General features: G+C 43.5%; 1 protein-coding gene across 2 annotated transcripts in view; it reads left to right on the top strand.

The window, feature by feature from the left end:
• The window catches only part of CHUK (component of inhibitor of nuclear factor kappa B kinase complex), a 45449-nt gene that overhangs the window by 7853 nt on the left and 21876 nt on the right, over nucleotides 1-15720 (top strand). For both annotated transcript variants that reach the window (XM_075533310.1, XM_075533309.1), the window contains exons 2-8: nucleotides 5105-5199; nucleotides 9290-9404; nucleotides 10525-10594; nucleotides 13334-13422; nucleotides 14776-14865; nucleotides 14996-15120; nucleotides 15263-15370. In XM_075533310.1, the coding sequence (XP_075389425.1) occupies nucleotides 5105-5199; nucleotides 9290-9404; nucleotides 10525-10594; nucleotides 13334-13422; nucleotides 14776-14865; nucleotides 14996-15120; nucleotides 15263-15370 (692 nt within the window). The remainder of the gene's footprint in view (nucleotides 1-5104; nucleotides 5200-9289; nucleotides 9405-10524; nucleotides 10595-13333; nucleotides 13423-14775; nucleotides 14866-14995; nucleotides 15121-15262; nucleotides 15371-15720) is intronic.

Genomic DNA, 15720 nt, shown 5'->3' with positions numbered 1-15720 from the left:
GCCCGGAACTGCACTCGGCTTCATCATTCGGTCTTCAGCCAAATAGCAGACATGTCTAGAAGTCCCAGGAAGGAGCGCTGCGGTGTCGTGGTCGCAGGCCGAACTTTTACCCTGGAAGGCAAGCAGTGGGAAACCGCTCCGTGAGGAAGATGAGGGTTTCTGTTCCCAGTAAGATGTACACTCCTGGAAAGCCACGGGCAATGCCAGTCTGTCCTTCAGGCTCCTCGGGAGTCGGCTTGGTAGAAGTGCGTTTGGTTTAGTGTTTCCTAAGGGGAACAATCATGCAAGGGAGGTCCTCCTCAGGATAATCAGCAATTTGGGATAAAAAGAGTAGCATTTACCAAGGACATTGTTCAGAAGGCTGGAAACACAGGTAGCCAGTGGGATAAATGGTGCTACCCTGTGAGGATTGTTGTCAGTGACTTCAGACTAACTGAGTCTCAATCAATTATTGAATGTTCTGTAAACTTTCACCTAATTCACACACAGACCAAAAAATGGGTGTGGGGGTAGGGGCAGTCACTGTATCCAAAAAATGTGATTGGCATTCAACCATCTCAGAAACTAATATGATCAAGAACCAAAGGGAATGAAGAAGTCCAAGCTGCACTGAAGGCACTAGTGAGAAACAAGTTTCTGGGCATTGACAGCGTTCCAGGAGTAGAAGTACTTACTTATCTCTGCCCCATGAAAGACAGCTACTTGGCCAACCAACTGGAAGAGATCCTTATTTGTGCCTTTTGCATAAAGGGTGATTTAATAGAATGCACAGTTATTGAATAATATCACCTACAACTAAAATTCTGCGGAAGATAATTTTAAACATGGTTGCATCGGTGCATCAACAGGGAGCTGCCAGCACAACGACCAGGTATACTACAAGAGGTGAGGCGAGGTTTAGTGGGCAGCGTGGGCCTGGGGTCCCCTGCCCCAGCCTTCAATGAGAAGATCTTAAAGCTGGCTTGGCAGCATTTCTTGGGACAAGCTGGTGTCACTGGGGACCTCGGGTTCTGGTTGCACATCACAGTTCTGGGTTACCTCACACCCTATGCAATATGTACAGTGTGATTAAAGCCTGGAGCTTTCTCAAATGGATTGTGGTGATGATTGTACAACTTCTCTTGATGTGGTTGAGCTATTGAATTGTATGATATGTGAGTTTTGGGCCAATAAACCTGTTGGGAAGAAACACACACACACACAAACCTGGATCCAGAGCAGTCTTACACTATAGGAACCATGTTTTCACGCGCGTGCGTGTGCACACACACACACACACACACACACACACACACACACACACACACCTGGATCCAGGGCAGTCTTACACTATAGGAACCACGTTTTCACATTCAGGGTCAGAGCAGTCTTACACTATAGGAACCATGTTTTAACATTCAACCCATGTCTGGCTTGAATTACCAAAAACCCTTCAGCACCAGGGCGTGGCAGTGTCATCCGTGGCAGACATCCCTTTGCGTTTGCAGATTGGCGACAGAGTTCGCAGGGAAGTAGAACCCATGGCGATTGCGGCATCTCGTCAAGCAGACATTGTGGAGTATGTGCTGCATGAAGAGACAGTGACTGAAGAGCAAGTTGTGACTGCGGAAGGGCTGGGCACGTTTACGGTGTGTGTTGGTGCCTCCATCGTGTTGAGGGCTGTCAATGATGTGAGCTCTTGGAGGACTTCTTGCTGTGCTGATTCTCTATTCAAACGGAGGCAGGTTGTTGCTGTCTGTTTGTGGCTACATAGAAAAATGTAACTTTCAGCTGAGTCCGAGAGCTTCTTGTTCTTAACCTTTGGAACTAAGGCTAAGCATAGCTTCTTAATGCTCTCTATGATAACACTTTGCTTTCCAGACTCTTGATAAGAACATGATGGATTTCACTGTTATTTATTAGTATTATGAAATATATTGTCCTATCAGAATAATAGGCCATGTTTGGGATTTTATAAATGAAGTTTAGTTAAAATAATATTGTTTTTCTACACAGTAAGTGCTGTGTGGTTCGGGAGAAAAAAATCTGGATTCCCACCCCAATTTCTGCTACTCGCCAGCTCTATAGCCTTGGGTAAATGCTTTGACTTTTTGAAGCTTTGCGTTATAAAAGCTTTTTAGTCACCTATTTATGTGGCTTTTAAAGTTGGAGATCATGTGTGTAAAGCACCTACCACAGTGTTCAGTGAAATAAATGAATTTTTTCCTGTTTGAAAACACACACACACGGAGCCGTCCAAAATTCAAGCAAGATTCCAAGGACATGAAGTGGGAAATACTATTGCTAATATCAGATGGATCTTGGCTGAGAGCAGAGAACACCAGAAAGATTTTACTTGTGTTGCATTGACTATGCAAAGGCATTCAACTATTTGGAACATCACAAATGATGGCTAACATTGAGAAGAATGAGAATTCCTGAGCCCTTCATTGTGCTCACGTGGAACCTATAAATAGACCAAGAGGCAGTCCTGAGAACAAGAGAAGGGGGACTGAGTGTCTTAAAATCAGGAAGGTGTGTCTTTCCCCCATACTACTCATTCTGTCTGCTGAGCAAATAATCCTGAGAATCTGGGCTGTTTGAAGAAGGGTATGGGGTCAGGGCTGGAGGAAGACTGACTAACAACCTACAGCATCCAGGTCACCCAGTCTTGCTTGCTGAAAGCGAAAGCTTACAGCGCTCACTGAAGATCAAAGACTGCAACCTGAAGTGCGGGCTACACTTCACCATGGAATCAACAAGATTCCTCACAACTGCACCAATAGAGAACATGGTGATCCATCTAGAAGAGATTGAAGTTGTCAGTTTCCTTCTATTTGGATCATAATTAACGCTCATGGGAACAGCAGGCAAGAAATCAAACAGTTTAGTTCATTGAGCACATCTGCAGAGACCTCTATACTGTGTCCCAAACGCACGTAAGAAGTCATTTTGAAGCTCAAGAGGCGTTCGACTCAAGTGCATGATGCCTTCAGTCACCTCATACACATGTGAAAGTTGGCCGTTGATATAATCATGACCAAAAAAGATTGGATGCTTTTGAATATGGTGTTGGTGACGAATATTAAATGGCTGTCTGTGTTGGGAGAAGTACAGGTAGACTGCTCCTTAGAATTGAGCGTGGCCAAATGTTGTCTCACGTACTTTAGACCAACCCCGAGGAGGGCAGTCCCTGAGGGAGGACGTCATGCATGGTAACAGTGAAAAGGAAGACTCAGCAAGGTGAAGTGGCACAGTGGTCCAACAGTGTGCCCGAACCTCCCAGCTCCTGCGAGGGTGGCATGGACAGCAGAACCAACTGGAGGGCACCTAACAGCAGTGCGCATGGCATGCGCCTCATAGTGACCTGTGGACTGCCTCAGGGTCGCCTTGGCTGTAATCATTTGGGAGTCAGTTGGTTGGTTTACCCTGGAGATTTTGAACCATTAACCTTTTGACTCTCAGCCTAGTGCTTTACCAGCCACCAGCCTCTCTCTGTCTCTCTCGGCAGTCTTCTCTCTGTACTCCCCTACCCCCATGCTGACAATCCAGTTTTCAACTTGGTCTTGCTTCCCCTCTGAGAGTTTTGTTTTAGCCCCTCTCTGCCTCGTTTGTGGGCTCCTTCCTCTTTATTCCTAGTAGCCTAATTTACCACACCTCTGGTTTGTGTCAGACGAGACGTTTCAGAAGCCCTTACAGACTCTCACAATGTCAGGAACATAATGCAGCCTGTTTGTCCCTGATTAGGCTGCTGTTGGTGGCTTTATTAGATGGTCGGTAAATACCGAATGCGATGGGGTCTGACTCCATTCTACAATGCACATCAGAGTAAGTTTAATTTCAGGAAGAATTGGCCACATGATTGGGTTGGTGGGTTCATTTCATAGATGTGGAGCCTGCGATACAATCATTGTTGCATTGTTGGGATTCCCCTCCCCCACCCCCTTGTCATTGAAAATACTGAGAGAAGTACCTAGTTTGGGAATTTCTTTTTGCATTAGGCACGGTCAGATGTAGACAGTGTATTCACAGTAGGCCGGGAGCACCTGACCATCCTGCGCGTTCTGTTTGTGTTCGAGCACACGTTCCACTCACTGGCCTGCTTTCCCTTTTTCAGAAATAAAAAAATCATCCACACACTTAGCACCTCCTTGGCATTCTTAGCATTTAAAAACTTTTGTTCTATAGTTCATGATCCAGGATAAGGGATCTACATATAACCTCTTCCCTGGGTGACGGACAACAGAAAAGTGGGTGAAGGGAGACGTCGGCCAGTGTAAGATGTGACAAAATAATAATTTATAAATTATCAAGGGTTCATGAGGGAGGGGGGAGTGGGAAGGGAGGGGGAAAAATGAGCTGATGCCAGGGCCTTAAGTGGGGAGCAAATGTTTTGAGAATGATGAGGGTAACAAATGTGCTTTATACAATTGATGTATGTATGGATTGTGATAAGAGTTGTATGAGCCCCCAATAAAATGATTTAACAAAAAAGTGTAGGCATCTGCTTTTGCAGCCCTCCTGGATCATTCTAGTGCCCTCTAGGGAAGGTATCCCCCACTTTGGGAATCATACACTAGAGGCTGGGGCCATTGTTAGTTATCTTTGACAAAGGGGGTTCATTGGGAGACAATTTGATATAGCTCTGTGTCTGAGACAGCGTTCTGTGGGGACCTGCCTGCCTTACGATTAGCTTCAGTCCATTTTCGCTTGTGCACTTGGGTGTGTTTGAAGTTCAGGTTTGAATCGTGGGTTTAGAGCAGCGATTGAGACCCCTTTAAGGGTTGAATGACCCTTTCCCAGGGGTCGTCCAATTCATAACAGTAACAAAATTACAGTTATGAAGTAGCGACGAAAATAATTTTATGGTTGGGTGATGGGGAGGGGGGATCACCACAACATGAGGAACTGTATTAAAGGGCCGTGGCATTAGGAAGGTTGAGAACCACTGGTTTAGAGTGTCATTGTTTACTTAGCAAAGTGGTAACTCAAAGAGCTGTGAACCATTATGCTAATAAGTAAAGCTAAAGAGTCCCATTCCCCTCACCCATCTTCAGCTTGACATTTCTTTGATAGCAAGGAAATCTGCACAAGAATCTAACTATACTTTTTACTGTTTTGGCAGGAACTTGATCAGAAAATAGCAATTAAATCTTGTCGCTTAGAACTAAGTACCAAAAACAGAGAACGATGGTGCCATGAAATCCAGATCATGAAGAAGTAAGTGTACTTACAGACTTCTATTTCCTGGTCCTGCAGCCCCGCCAGATGCAATGGCGGCAGGAGACCAGGAATCTCCTCTCCCGATCGCCCTGGAAGCTTACCTGCTTCTTTCATGAAATATGTGTTCTAGTTCAAACACGGGCAGTCCCCAGGTTATGAGTCATTCACCGCTACTGAATCCAGGCTGACTCATAGTAGCTCTATAGGACAAAGTTGAACTGCCGTGTGGGTTTCCAAGGCCGCAGTTCTTATCGGAGTAGAAAACCTTGTCTTAGTCCCTCAAAGTGGCTGGTGGTTTCAGCTGCTGATCCTGTGGTTAGCAGCCCAGTGTGTAACTGATACACCACGAAATTATGAGTAGTTATGTACAAACAAGGGCCTATTGTATAAAAATTCTAGATACATAAATTGGCTCTTAACAGCAAATGGGAACTACTTTGCATGCACATCAAAACATTATGATTACTGAATTCGTGAATTCATGTGTGAAAGATGTCATAGAGTATCTGGAAGTATTTCTTTAATGTTATACATAGAAGAATATACTGCCAAAGTAAACGATGGACTCACTGATGTGAGCTAGGAGCCTTGCCTGATCATTCCAACTTGTGTAAAAATTAGACTTAAACAGAAGCATAGAAACAGCACTTGTTCAGAACCCAAGGACTACTTACAATAAAATCACATTATGATTAAGAAAGTTTTGTTTAAAAAGTCAGCTAGTCATTAGCCATTAGAATGATGCAAATCTACCTTCCATAAAATAGCACATCACATCTGTGAGAGTCCGCAGGGGAGGATGCCCGGTGCTGCTGGAGAAATTGGACCCTCGTTCATTGATTCATTGCTGCTGGGAGTGTGAGGTGGTATAGTTACTGTGGAAAGCAGTTGGGCAGTGTCTTAAGAAGTTCAACATAGAACTACCATGTGAGGTCACAATCTCAGCCCTAGGTTTGTGCCCAGAAGTGAACGCAGAAAGGCAAATAAAGCCTGCACACCATATTCACTGTAGCACTTCTCCCAACAGCCAAAGAGTGGAAGCAGCCACAATTTCCACCAGCAGATGAATGGATAGACAAAGTGTGGGGTATATATATACTTATAATAGAAACCTAAAACCCTGCCGTGAGAGTAGATGCCAACTCATTGTGACCCTCTAGGACAGAGTAGAGCTGCCCCCTAGGTTTCTGAGGGTGTGCATCTTTATGGAAACACGTTGCCGTGTTTCTCTGGTAGAGCAGCTAGTGTGTTTGAATTGCCTACTTTGGGGTTAGCAGCGGAGCACTTTACCCGGGCTCAATGGAATACTACTAAGTCATAAAAAGAAATGAGTCGTAAGTATATGGCACAACATGGATGAGTCTTGAAAATGGCATGCTGAGTAAAATAGATCAGTAAAAGACAATAGTTATATGAAAGAAGTAAATGTTTTGAAAGAAAAAATGATTAGCCTTTACTCTGAGTGGAGAGGGGGGGAGAGGGAAAGTTTTGCCTAGGAGCCATTGGGTGTACGTTAACAATTGTGGAACCATTTGGAAAAGGATCATGAGATGAGATGATATTTTAAAGAATATAATCAATGTCACCAGCTCATCAATGTAGAAATTGTTGAGATGGCATACGTTTTTGTTTTTTTTCATATGGTTTAAGTGTTTTCACAATAAATTTTTTTTAGAAAAAGGAGGTAAGAGCCAGTCACGTAGATATTACTAGACTCATCTCTGAGGGTGTATGTATTTCTTCTGGATTGTGGTCAGTGTCCAACTGTGATGCATGCTAGTTCAGTAAGAATCACTACCCGACAGCTTTTGTAATTGTTCTTGCTAGATCGTCTACTAGAGGAAGTCAAAAGGTATTGCTACAAAACCATAGAAACCTTTATTAAACAAAAAACCTTTATTAAACTGCCCTCTGTCAGTTCTGAAGGCAACGTCTCCATCGCTCTCATTTTTCTCTGAAGAATTCTGACCTTACCAATTTTTCACAGAGGTTTTGGCATCCTCAAGAGGCTCAGATAATTTTCCTTTAAAATATATTTTTGAGTTAGGGGAACAGAGAGAAGACTGAAGGGGCAAGACCGGAGCTGTAGGGTGATGGCTAAGGTTTCCCAACAAAATTCTTCTAGGACAGCCCTTGCTACTCCTAAAAGAACGAGCCAGGTGCATTGTCATGCTGGAAAAAAATTCTTTGGCACAACTTTCTTAGCCTTTTTCTAATTAATGTGGTTTTCAGTTTTCCTAAAACTTCTTAGTAGTCCTCTGTGATTGTCCTGTGTCAAGAAAATCTATCAAGATGCCCCTTATAATTCCCATACTCACCATAACTGGCTGAGCTGGCCTCTGCTTCAAGTTCAACTGCCCCCACAGATCCCCTTGGAAGCCACTGCTTTGATTAAGTCTCATTTTCTAGAGCTCCCTAACGAGACCAAGGCAAGAGCATTACTGCAGGAACATGTCTGCAGCCGTCCACTGATAAGTAGCGACAGGTTCAAACCTGTTCATGTATGAACGGGAGCCCTTCTCCCAATGCCTGTCCCTTTACCTGCCCACGTATTTCTCTGTTGCCACAAAGTCCACTTCTCAGTGACCCACAGCAGCCCGCATTACCTGAACAGTCTACGTGGATTAGGAATTTTGGAGTGTCTTTGCAGGGTGAACCCGAATCAGGATCTTCCCTGTGAGATAACAGGGTGTTGATTGGAGCAGCAGCTATGTGGAGGTCTGACAAGGGTTGGGATCTTGTTCAAACTCTCTTATGTGGCTGTTAGTCAAGGGCCTTGATTGCTTCCTTCCATGTTCTTGACTCCTTAGGGAAGCTTGACTTCATAACATGGCAGCTAGCTTTCCCCAGAGCAAGGGGCCCGAGAGCAAGACCAAGATGAAGACCACCCAGCTTGTATGATCTGCCCTCAGAAGTTGCACTTCATGCGTCTACCACATTCTACTTGTTAGACATGCGTCCCTAAGGGCAGCCTACGCTCACGAGGCAGGAGTCCTTGACTGCAGACATAGACTGTTCGTGGACATTTTAAAGCTTCTCCATAGTGTGCTAGGTGCTCCACAGATGAGTCTTCTCATTGTACGGCAACTCTATAATTCGGTATAGGAGAGGGAGCTGAAGTCCGCTGAGTCCACAAGCTAGCGCTTATGGAGCCTGGCTTGGATATGATTGCTTTCTGACACCATTGTCTGTTCTGCCCTTTAATGGTCCTCTGATTTTGTGGTGGTGAAATCAAGAAAGCTCGACTCTTAGGCTCTATGTGGAGCTTCTGCCCCTTCAGGTCCCTGGAAGTAGAATTCTCTTCATGTTTGGAGATCCATTGCAGGATCGTGATGATGATGTTATACTGTTGCACTTTTTCAAAGCTGTGAGAAAACAGTATCCTGCATAATTCACTATTGTTTACTTTATTGTGGTAAAAATAAATATAATCCAACACTTGCCAGCTTAGCATTTTGACACGTATAGTTCAGGGGCGTTGATTCCATGCTTCAGGGTGTGCAGGCATTGCCGTATCTATCGCCAAGGTTTCTGTCACGGTTAACACGTATGTGGTGCCTCAAACGGTGCAGCGGTTAAGGGCCCGGCCGCTGGAAGCTTGGTGGTTTGGCCCCTCAGACACTCCGTAGAGAAAGATGTGTTTATCTGCTCTGATAGAGTCCAGCCTCGGAAACACTGTAGGACAGGCCTGTGTCCTGAGGGTTGCTGTGAATCAGAGTTGACACAAAGGGAGCGGGTTAGTGCCCCGAAACCACACTACCCCCTGCCTTCCCTTTCATCCCTGGTAACTGCTAGTAAACTTATTTGCATGTTGGGAATATTAATCGACCTCTACCTCTCATTGAGTTATTTTTGACAAGTAAATGAATGTGTGTACTTTCATGGCATGACATAAGTTTAACAGTAGTAATACTAATAGTATTTTGCTTATTTTTTAGTATTAAGTTTTAAATTATGTAACTGAGAAGTTATAAATGTGTGTGTGCTGTTCCCTCCCTTTCTCCCCCCTCCCTTTAACTACAATTTAAAACCTGGATTCTCTCTGTGGAGAGCACTATTTACTAGAATGTCTTTCCTTTCTGGTTAGGTTGGACCACCCCAGTGTTGTAAAAGCCTGCGATGTTCCTGAGGAACTGAATATTTTGATTAATGATGTGCCTCTTCTAGCAATGGAATACTGTTCTGGAGGAGATCTTCGGAAGGTAGCATGGGTGCTTTGAGATGATGAGCTAATAAATCATGAACTTTATCTGAATCACATTCAATATGATAATATAGGAGTCAGAAAATGACAGCCTGCTACCTGTTTTTGTAAAGCGAGTGCTATTGGTGTGTTAGGCCGGGTTGACTACGGAAACAAATCCCGTGACACTCATATATTTTTGAGAAAGAGCTTCATATCAAGAAGACACGCTAGCCCAGTCCAACTTCAGTCCTAAGTCCAACACTAGTCCTAAGTCCCTCTTTAGACTCATGCAGCCACTTGCAATGATGCAGAATGCAGGAAGATCGCAGGCCAGACGGTGCAAAGTTGTGTGGACCCAACGTTGGTGGTAGGATGGCAGCTCTCAGGGTCAGCAGGCAGGAAGGGAAAGGCAGAGAGAGGGCGGTTCTCCGGACCCTCCTTATGAGAAGGCCACGTCTACATGGAGACACCATCAGGTCGTGACCTGATTGACAGGCTGGATACCACCTGTGTACACTTTCCTGTGTCGTCAGGTGGACACGAAATGATCTAACTGTCGCAGCTGGGGTCCAGCATGCTCATCTCGTCACGTGTTATTTAAAGCTGCTTTCCTGCAACGCAGTGTATGACCTGCAAAGCCTACCGTACTTACTGTTTGGCCCGTTCCAGAAACAGTTTGTCAACTCCCGATTTTGAACATACTTTAAAAATTTATTTATATGCAAGAAAGGACTATATTTGTGTTGTCAGATCAAAATGTCAATGTTTATTTTAAGGTGCTTATTTAAAATATTTCATTTTTCTTTATTGTAACTCACATCTCAGTTTGAATCATCTCATATGGCTAATTCTATCTATATCTTTGAGATGTCTTTTAACTTTCTCCAAGTTCAAATACTCCCCCACCCCCCACCCCTTTATCTTCCCTTTTATAAGACTTGTCAAGAGTCAGACTCATAGTAGATTTGCATAGTCAGTGTGGATTTAATCATTTCTCCCTCTTTAATTTTTAAAAAATCTTCACTTATTTTCTCATTTGAATATTCTCTTATTGTATAATCATTAACATATATAGCAATTGTTGCCCAGCATATTCGCAATATTACATTTTTACCTTTTTTTTTGTTTTCCTTTAGCTGCTCAACAAACCAGAAAACTGCTGTGGACTTAAAGAAAGCCAGATACTTTCTTTGCTTAGTGATATAGGTATGTAATCTGCTTGAGCTTACCGTTGTCGTTGAATGTCCCTTTAGTCCATTGAAGATTCTCTGTATTACTTGAGAATTAAGGAGAATTATTGGTATATGACACATAATTCTTAACATCTATACAAAGTCAGAAAGATCTAACTTACTAGTGATGTTAAATTAAAATTTATATATATATATATATATTTACTTTGCGTTAGGCATCTAACTTCAGCTAACAAATGTTACAATTGCTGGTAGAAAATGGTGTGACAGCACCTTATTAAGTTTCACCCCCTCGACAGACAACAGACAGGTAGGTGAAGTGAGACGTCGGACAGTGTAAGATATGACAAAATAATAATAATTTATAAATTATCAAGGAGTCATAAGGGAGAGGGTAGGGAGGGAGAGGAAAAGTGAGCTGATACCAAGGGCTCAAGTAGAAAAAAATGTTTTGAGAATGATGATGGCAACAAATGTACAAATGTGCGTGACACAATTGCTGTATGTATGGATAGAGATAAGAGTTTTACGAGTCCCAATAAAATGATCTTAAATAAATAAATAAATAAAATTTCAAAAGGAAAACATTTTCATCCCCTCCACATAAGCATAATTTTATGTGTAATGAAATTACATCTCATTAGGATATTGTTTCTAAAGTCCGATCTTCAATTGCAAATCTGTTTAATCAAAATTTCTTCTAAAAAATATCTAAAATACAGTACGTAGGCCCTTGGCGAAGGCATCCTAGTGGTGCAGGGTTTAAAGCGCTTGAACACACCCAGGTCAGTAGTCCCAAGCCACCAGGTGCTCCACAGGAGAGCGGTGTGACAGCCAGCTTCTCTAAGGATGACAGTGCTGGAGCCCCTCAGGGGTGTTCTGCGCTGTCCTTTGGGACTGGTATGAGTCGGAATAAACTCAAGAGCAGTGGAATTCGTTTTGGAGGCCCTTGGAGGAAACTCAGAAGCCAAGAATCTCATTTGTTATACGAGGGGGCAGCCAAACAAACCGGAGGTTTTTTCCCCAAAGCAATGTATTTAAATTTTTTCACAAAACATTATCACCTTAAAAGTACTCTCCGTTACACTTAATACAGTTGTCAAATCTGCGATTCCATTCTGGTAAACATCTTTCAAATCATCTGTTTGGATGGCTGACAGCACCTCCCTCTTTTCCCTTCACCTCTTCTTCATCCTCAAGTCACTGTCCTTTCATGCCCCTCTGCATTTGCGGAAACAAAAAGAAGTTGCAGGGAGCAAGATAAGGCGAGTAAGGAAGAGAGGTGTGCTTTTTTTTGGCCCAAAACTGGCACACTGAGATGGCTGCATGAGTAGGGGCATTCTCGTCGTGGCAAAACCAGCCCCCTGGCAGCTACAAATCAGGCCTTCTTGTCACACACTATTACACAAATCCTTTCAGAACCTCTGAAATGAAAGCTTGATGAACAGTCTGACCTGGTAGAACAAACTCCAAATGCACTGTCCCGCTCACATCAAACAAGCAAATGAGGGTCTTGATCTTTGATTTCACTTGATGAGCTTTTATACAGCAAGGTGACTATGGCGTCTTCCACTGGCTTGGCTTGGTTGATGTTTGCTTTGGGATCATAAGAACAGCACCATGTCTCATCACTAGGAATGACTTTGGGGGAAAAACCTGTGTCACTTCAGAGCTGCTCTTTCAGAGCACATCATGTTTCCCCTTGATGCTTTTTCCTGGTCAGTCAGACCTGAGGTACACATTTTGCAGCGACCGTTCTCATTCCAAAATCTCCCATTACATTTCACTGAACTGAGTTCCAAGGCCGTCCAGATTACCTCCCCATCTTTCCAGTGCTCCATTGTCATACTTAAAGTTCAAGTGCATGAATTTTTTTTCCACAAGTGCATGAATTTTATTGACATTTCGTCTGTTCAGGAAGTTGATGGACGTCCAGAATAAGGTTTGTCATCAATCGATATTTTACCTTTTTTGAAGTGAGAAAAGCACTGTACACCTGATTTTTTTTCCCCATAGCACTGGAAAGCTGTGCTCTACATAGAAGCTGTGTTTCTGTGCCATCTTTCCTGAGCAGGAAACAAAATTTCACAGCCTCACACTGTTCTCCTAAATCAGCCATCTTAAAAAATGAGGTTGAAGCAAAACTACGTTCATGAAAAAATACACTGTGACCAGAGAGAGCCAGCCTCCCAGGCAACACCACTAGGTGCACCGACTCAGAGCGAGTTGCTGGATGCTCCCAGTGGAGCTTTTGTCCGTTGTTTTTTTGGTGTGGGGGGTCCCCCTCGTGTATATATATATATATATATATTCTGCCCGTGCTGCTTTTCTTGACCTTGGGGCCAAGGGCTAGTTGAAGAGGTTGATTTAAATGGGAGGGAAAGGTTATAAAAGTGACAATGGATTTTCTTAATGACTTGTTTCATTTATTTTTTTTAATTTTTAAAAAAATTTTATTTTATTTTTAATTTGCTTCCCCTCCCCCCGCCCCTCCACCTTTCTTGTTTCATTTTTTAAATGTTCACTCTCATAAGTTAAATGAGTATATACTGTAAGTCTAAAGTACTAATTAATGTTACCAGATTTTCTGTTTGCTGTTACATTGTATCCTAATTAGTCTTGTAGCTACAATATTGAGTCCATGTAAATCTGAATGTCAGAGCAGATTTGTAAAAAATGTGAAATGAACTAAAAAAAAAGCAACAATTTGATGTTTTCTATTACCTATAAATGCATTTCAAACTTTTTTTAGGGTCTGGAATTCGGTATTTGCACGAAAACAAAATTATACACCGTGACCTAAAACCTGAAAACATAGTTCTTCAGGATGTTGGTGGGAAGGTAGGTGAGCCCCTACCTATTGATGCCAGTTTAGTGTTTTCTTCAAGGTGGATGCCCTTCTTCTCTGCCCCAGCGCTCTCACCACACGAGTTTAGTTGTCAGTTTCCCTTGCTGCACAGTAGCCCCACTGGAGAAGGAATTGCACCCCTCTTGTTTACTTGTTTTTCCAGCATAATATCTAGCAGGGACAGCAGGCTGCGAGTGAAGATTTGTACCTGTAAACTAGGTCAGAATACAAACATATCTTGTGAATCAGCTTTAAGAGAAATGAAATGTAATTATGTTTTTAATATAATTTTCTTCCCATCTCTTTATATTAAAATTAAAAACCCCGATTTCTCAGATGTCTAAGTAAGTCATCTTGAAAGTAACAGGAAATTATGACTTAACTACTGAAATGTTTGTTTTTATTACAACACTCTGAGCTGCTTTCTTGTTCTAGATTACAGGTTCCACTCCAATAAAGACTTGAAAGTTCAAAGTCTTCATTTTGAATTGGTTTCTTGAATATAGCTGGCTGACTCTCGGTTGTGAAAGGAGCTTTGGTGGCTGGCTTAGTGGGCTGGGCTGCCCAGCAGAGGCCGGCGGCTTAAGTCCACTAGGGGCTCTGCAGGAGAAAAGTGAGGCAGTCTGCTCCCGGTGTAGAGTTTCCGAAACCCCAAGAGACAGTTCTGCGCTGCACTGTGCGGTCACTGTGCATCAGAGCCGACTGGTTGGGGTTAGTGGAGGAGGTGGGCTGCTGCGGTCATGGGCCCTGGGCGGTGAGTCTTCTTGGAGGAACTTTTCGCTATATTTGGCATCAATGATGTCTGCTTTCTTTTGTGTCCAAAGGTTGCAGGACATTTTTGAAGTAAAGTTAGATGGGTGCTTTCTCACAGGTGATCCGCTCTCTGGTGGCTCTTCAGGAGCCGGATGAGACTTTGTATCCCTGGAAGAAGTTACAGTCCCAGAAATCCGTGGGACACTTCCCCGTTCTGGAGGTCGCTATGAGTTGGCACCGGCTTGCAGGCAGGAAAGTGAGGGATGGTTCTTCAGGTGTGGGAGTTAGCCAGCCACTCACTGTCTCTACTTTAATGGGTCAAGCTTATTCTGTGCCAGGCACTGCGATACGTTCTTCACCTTCACTCGTTCATGGACTTCTGCGGATAATTTTGTAGAGTGGCGACTGTTAGTAATTCCACTGTCTGGAAACCGGGCGCGGCTAAGTCCCTTGATGAAGATCACATGGCTGGTACCCGGTGGGACTCGAGAGGGAAGCGAGCTGGCCGCTGCACCGCCCAGGCGGGGCTCTTGACAGCCTTCCCTTTTCTGATTCCTCCGCCACTTAAAATGGACTCTCTTTTTCTTTCACAGATATTGCATAAAATAATTGATCTGGGATATGCCAAAGATGTCGATCAAGGAAGCCTGTGTACCTCTTTTGTGGGGACACTGCAGTATCTGGTGAGATGTGTACTGTTTCTCTGAATTTAGGCATGCAAGGTTTGCATTTGATGACCGTGACATAGCGGTCGCAGTTCAAGTAGTCCTGTTGTGTATCATGCTGGCCTTTAAAGCGTTTTCTCTCTCGAAGGCCCCAGAGCTTTTTGAAAATAAGCCTTACACAGCCACTGTTGATTATTGGAGCTTTGGGACCATGGTGTTTGAATGTATTGCCGGATATAGGCCTTTTTTGCATCACCTGCAGCCATTTACCTGGTAAGAAACATTTACCGTGTTTAACAGTATAGGTATAGTTGCCTTTTTAACAAAATGCAATTGAATAAAGGTGAACGGCAAGAAATCTAAGATGTCTTGTGCCAGCATCAGAGCGTCCATTGAGGTGGCTTTTGTTGTACAGGCATGAGAAGATTAAGAAGAAGGATCCAAAGTGTATATTTGCATCTGAAGAGATGACGGGAGAAGTTCGGTTCAGTAGTCATTTACCTCAGCCAAATAGCCTCTGCAGGTGAGTATATCAGTTGAGGAATTTTGTCTCAGCTTCTTCAGGCTTGAAAGAGAACAAGAGAGCAGTTGTGCCCCTCGCATCACATTGGCTACTAGAATCTTCTGAGATGGGAATGTTCTGTGTGTGTGTGCCAGTCACACGAGGTTATGAACACTTGAAAGGTGGCTAGCGTGACTAAGAACTTGCCTTCACCCTCACAGGGGTCACAGGGAGAGATGGCCACTCAGGGGCACTGTAGCACTGATGGGACACACAACTTCCCTCTAGCGCTTCAATGCTTCCTCCCCACTATCATGACCTCGATTCTCCCTTATAAATCGGATTAGACCAGAGCATGCACACTGCTACAG

This window comes from Tenrec ecaudatus, chromosome 16 (assembly GCF_050624435.1).
Source record: "Tenrec ecaudatus isolate mTenEca1 chromosome 16, mTenEca1.hap1, whole genome shotgun sequence".
NCBI lineage: Eukaryota > Metazoa > Chordata > Mammalia > Afrosoricida > Tenrecidae > Tenrec > Tenrec ecaudatus.
The sequence above is the reverse complement of the archived record's forward strand: the minus strand, read 5'-3'. Positions and strand labels throughout refer to the sequence as shown.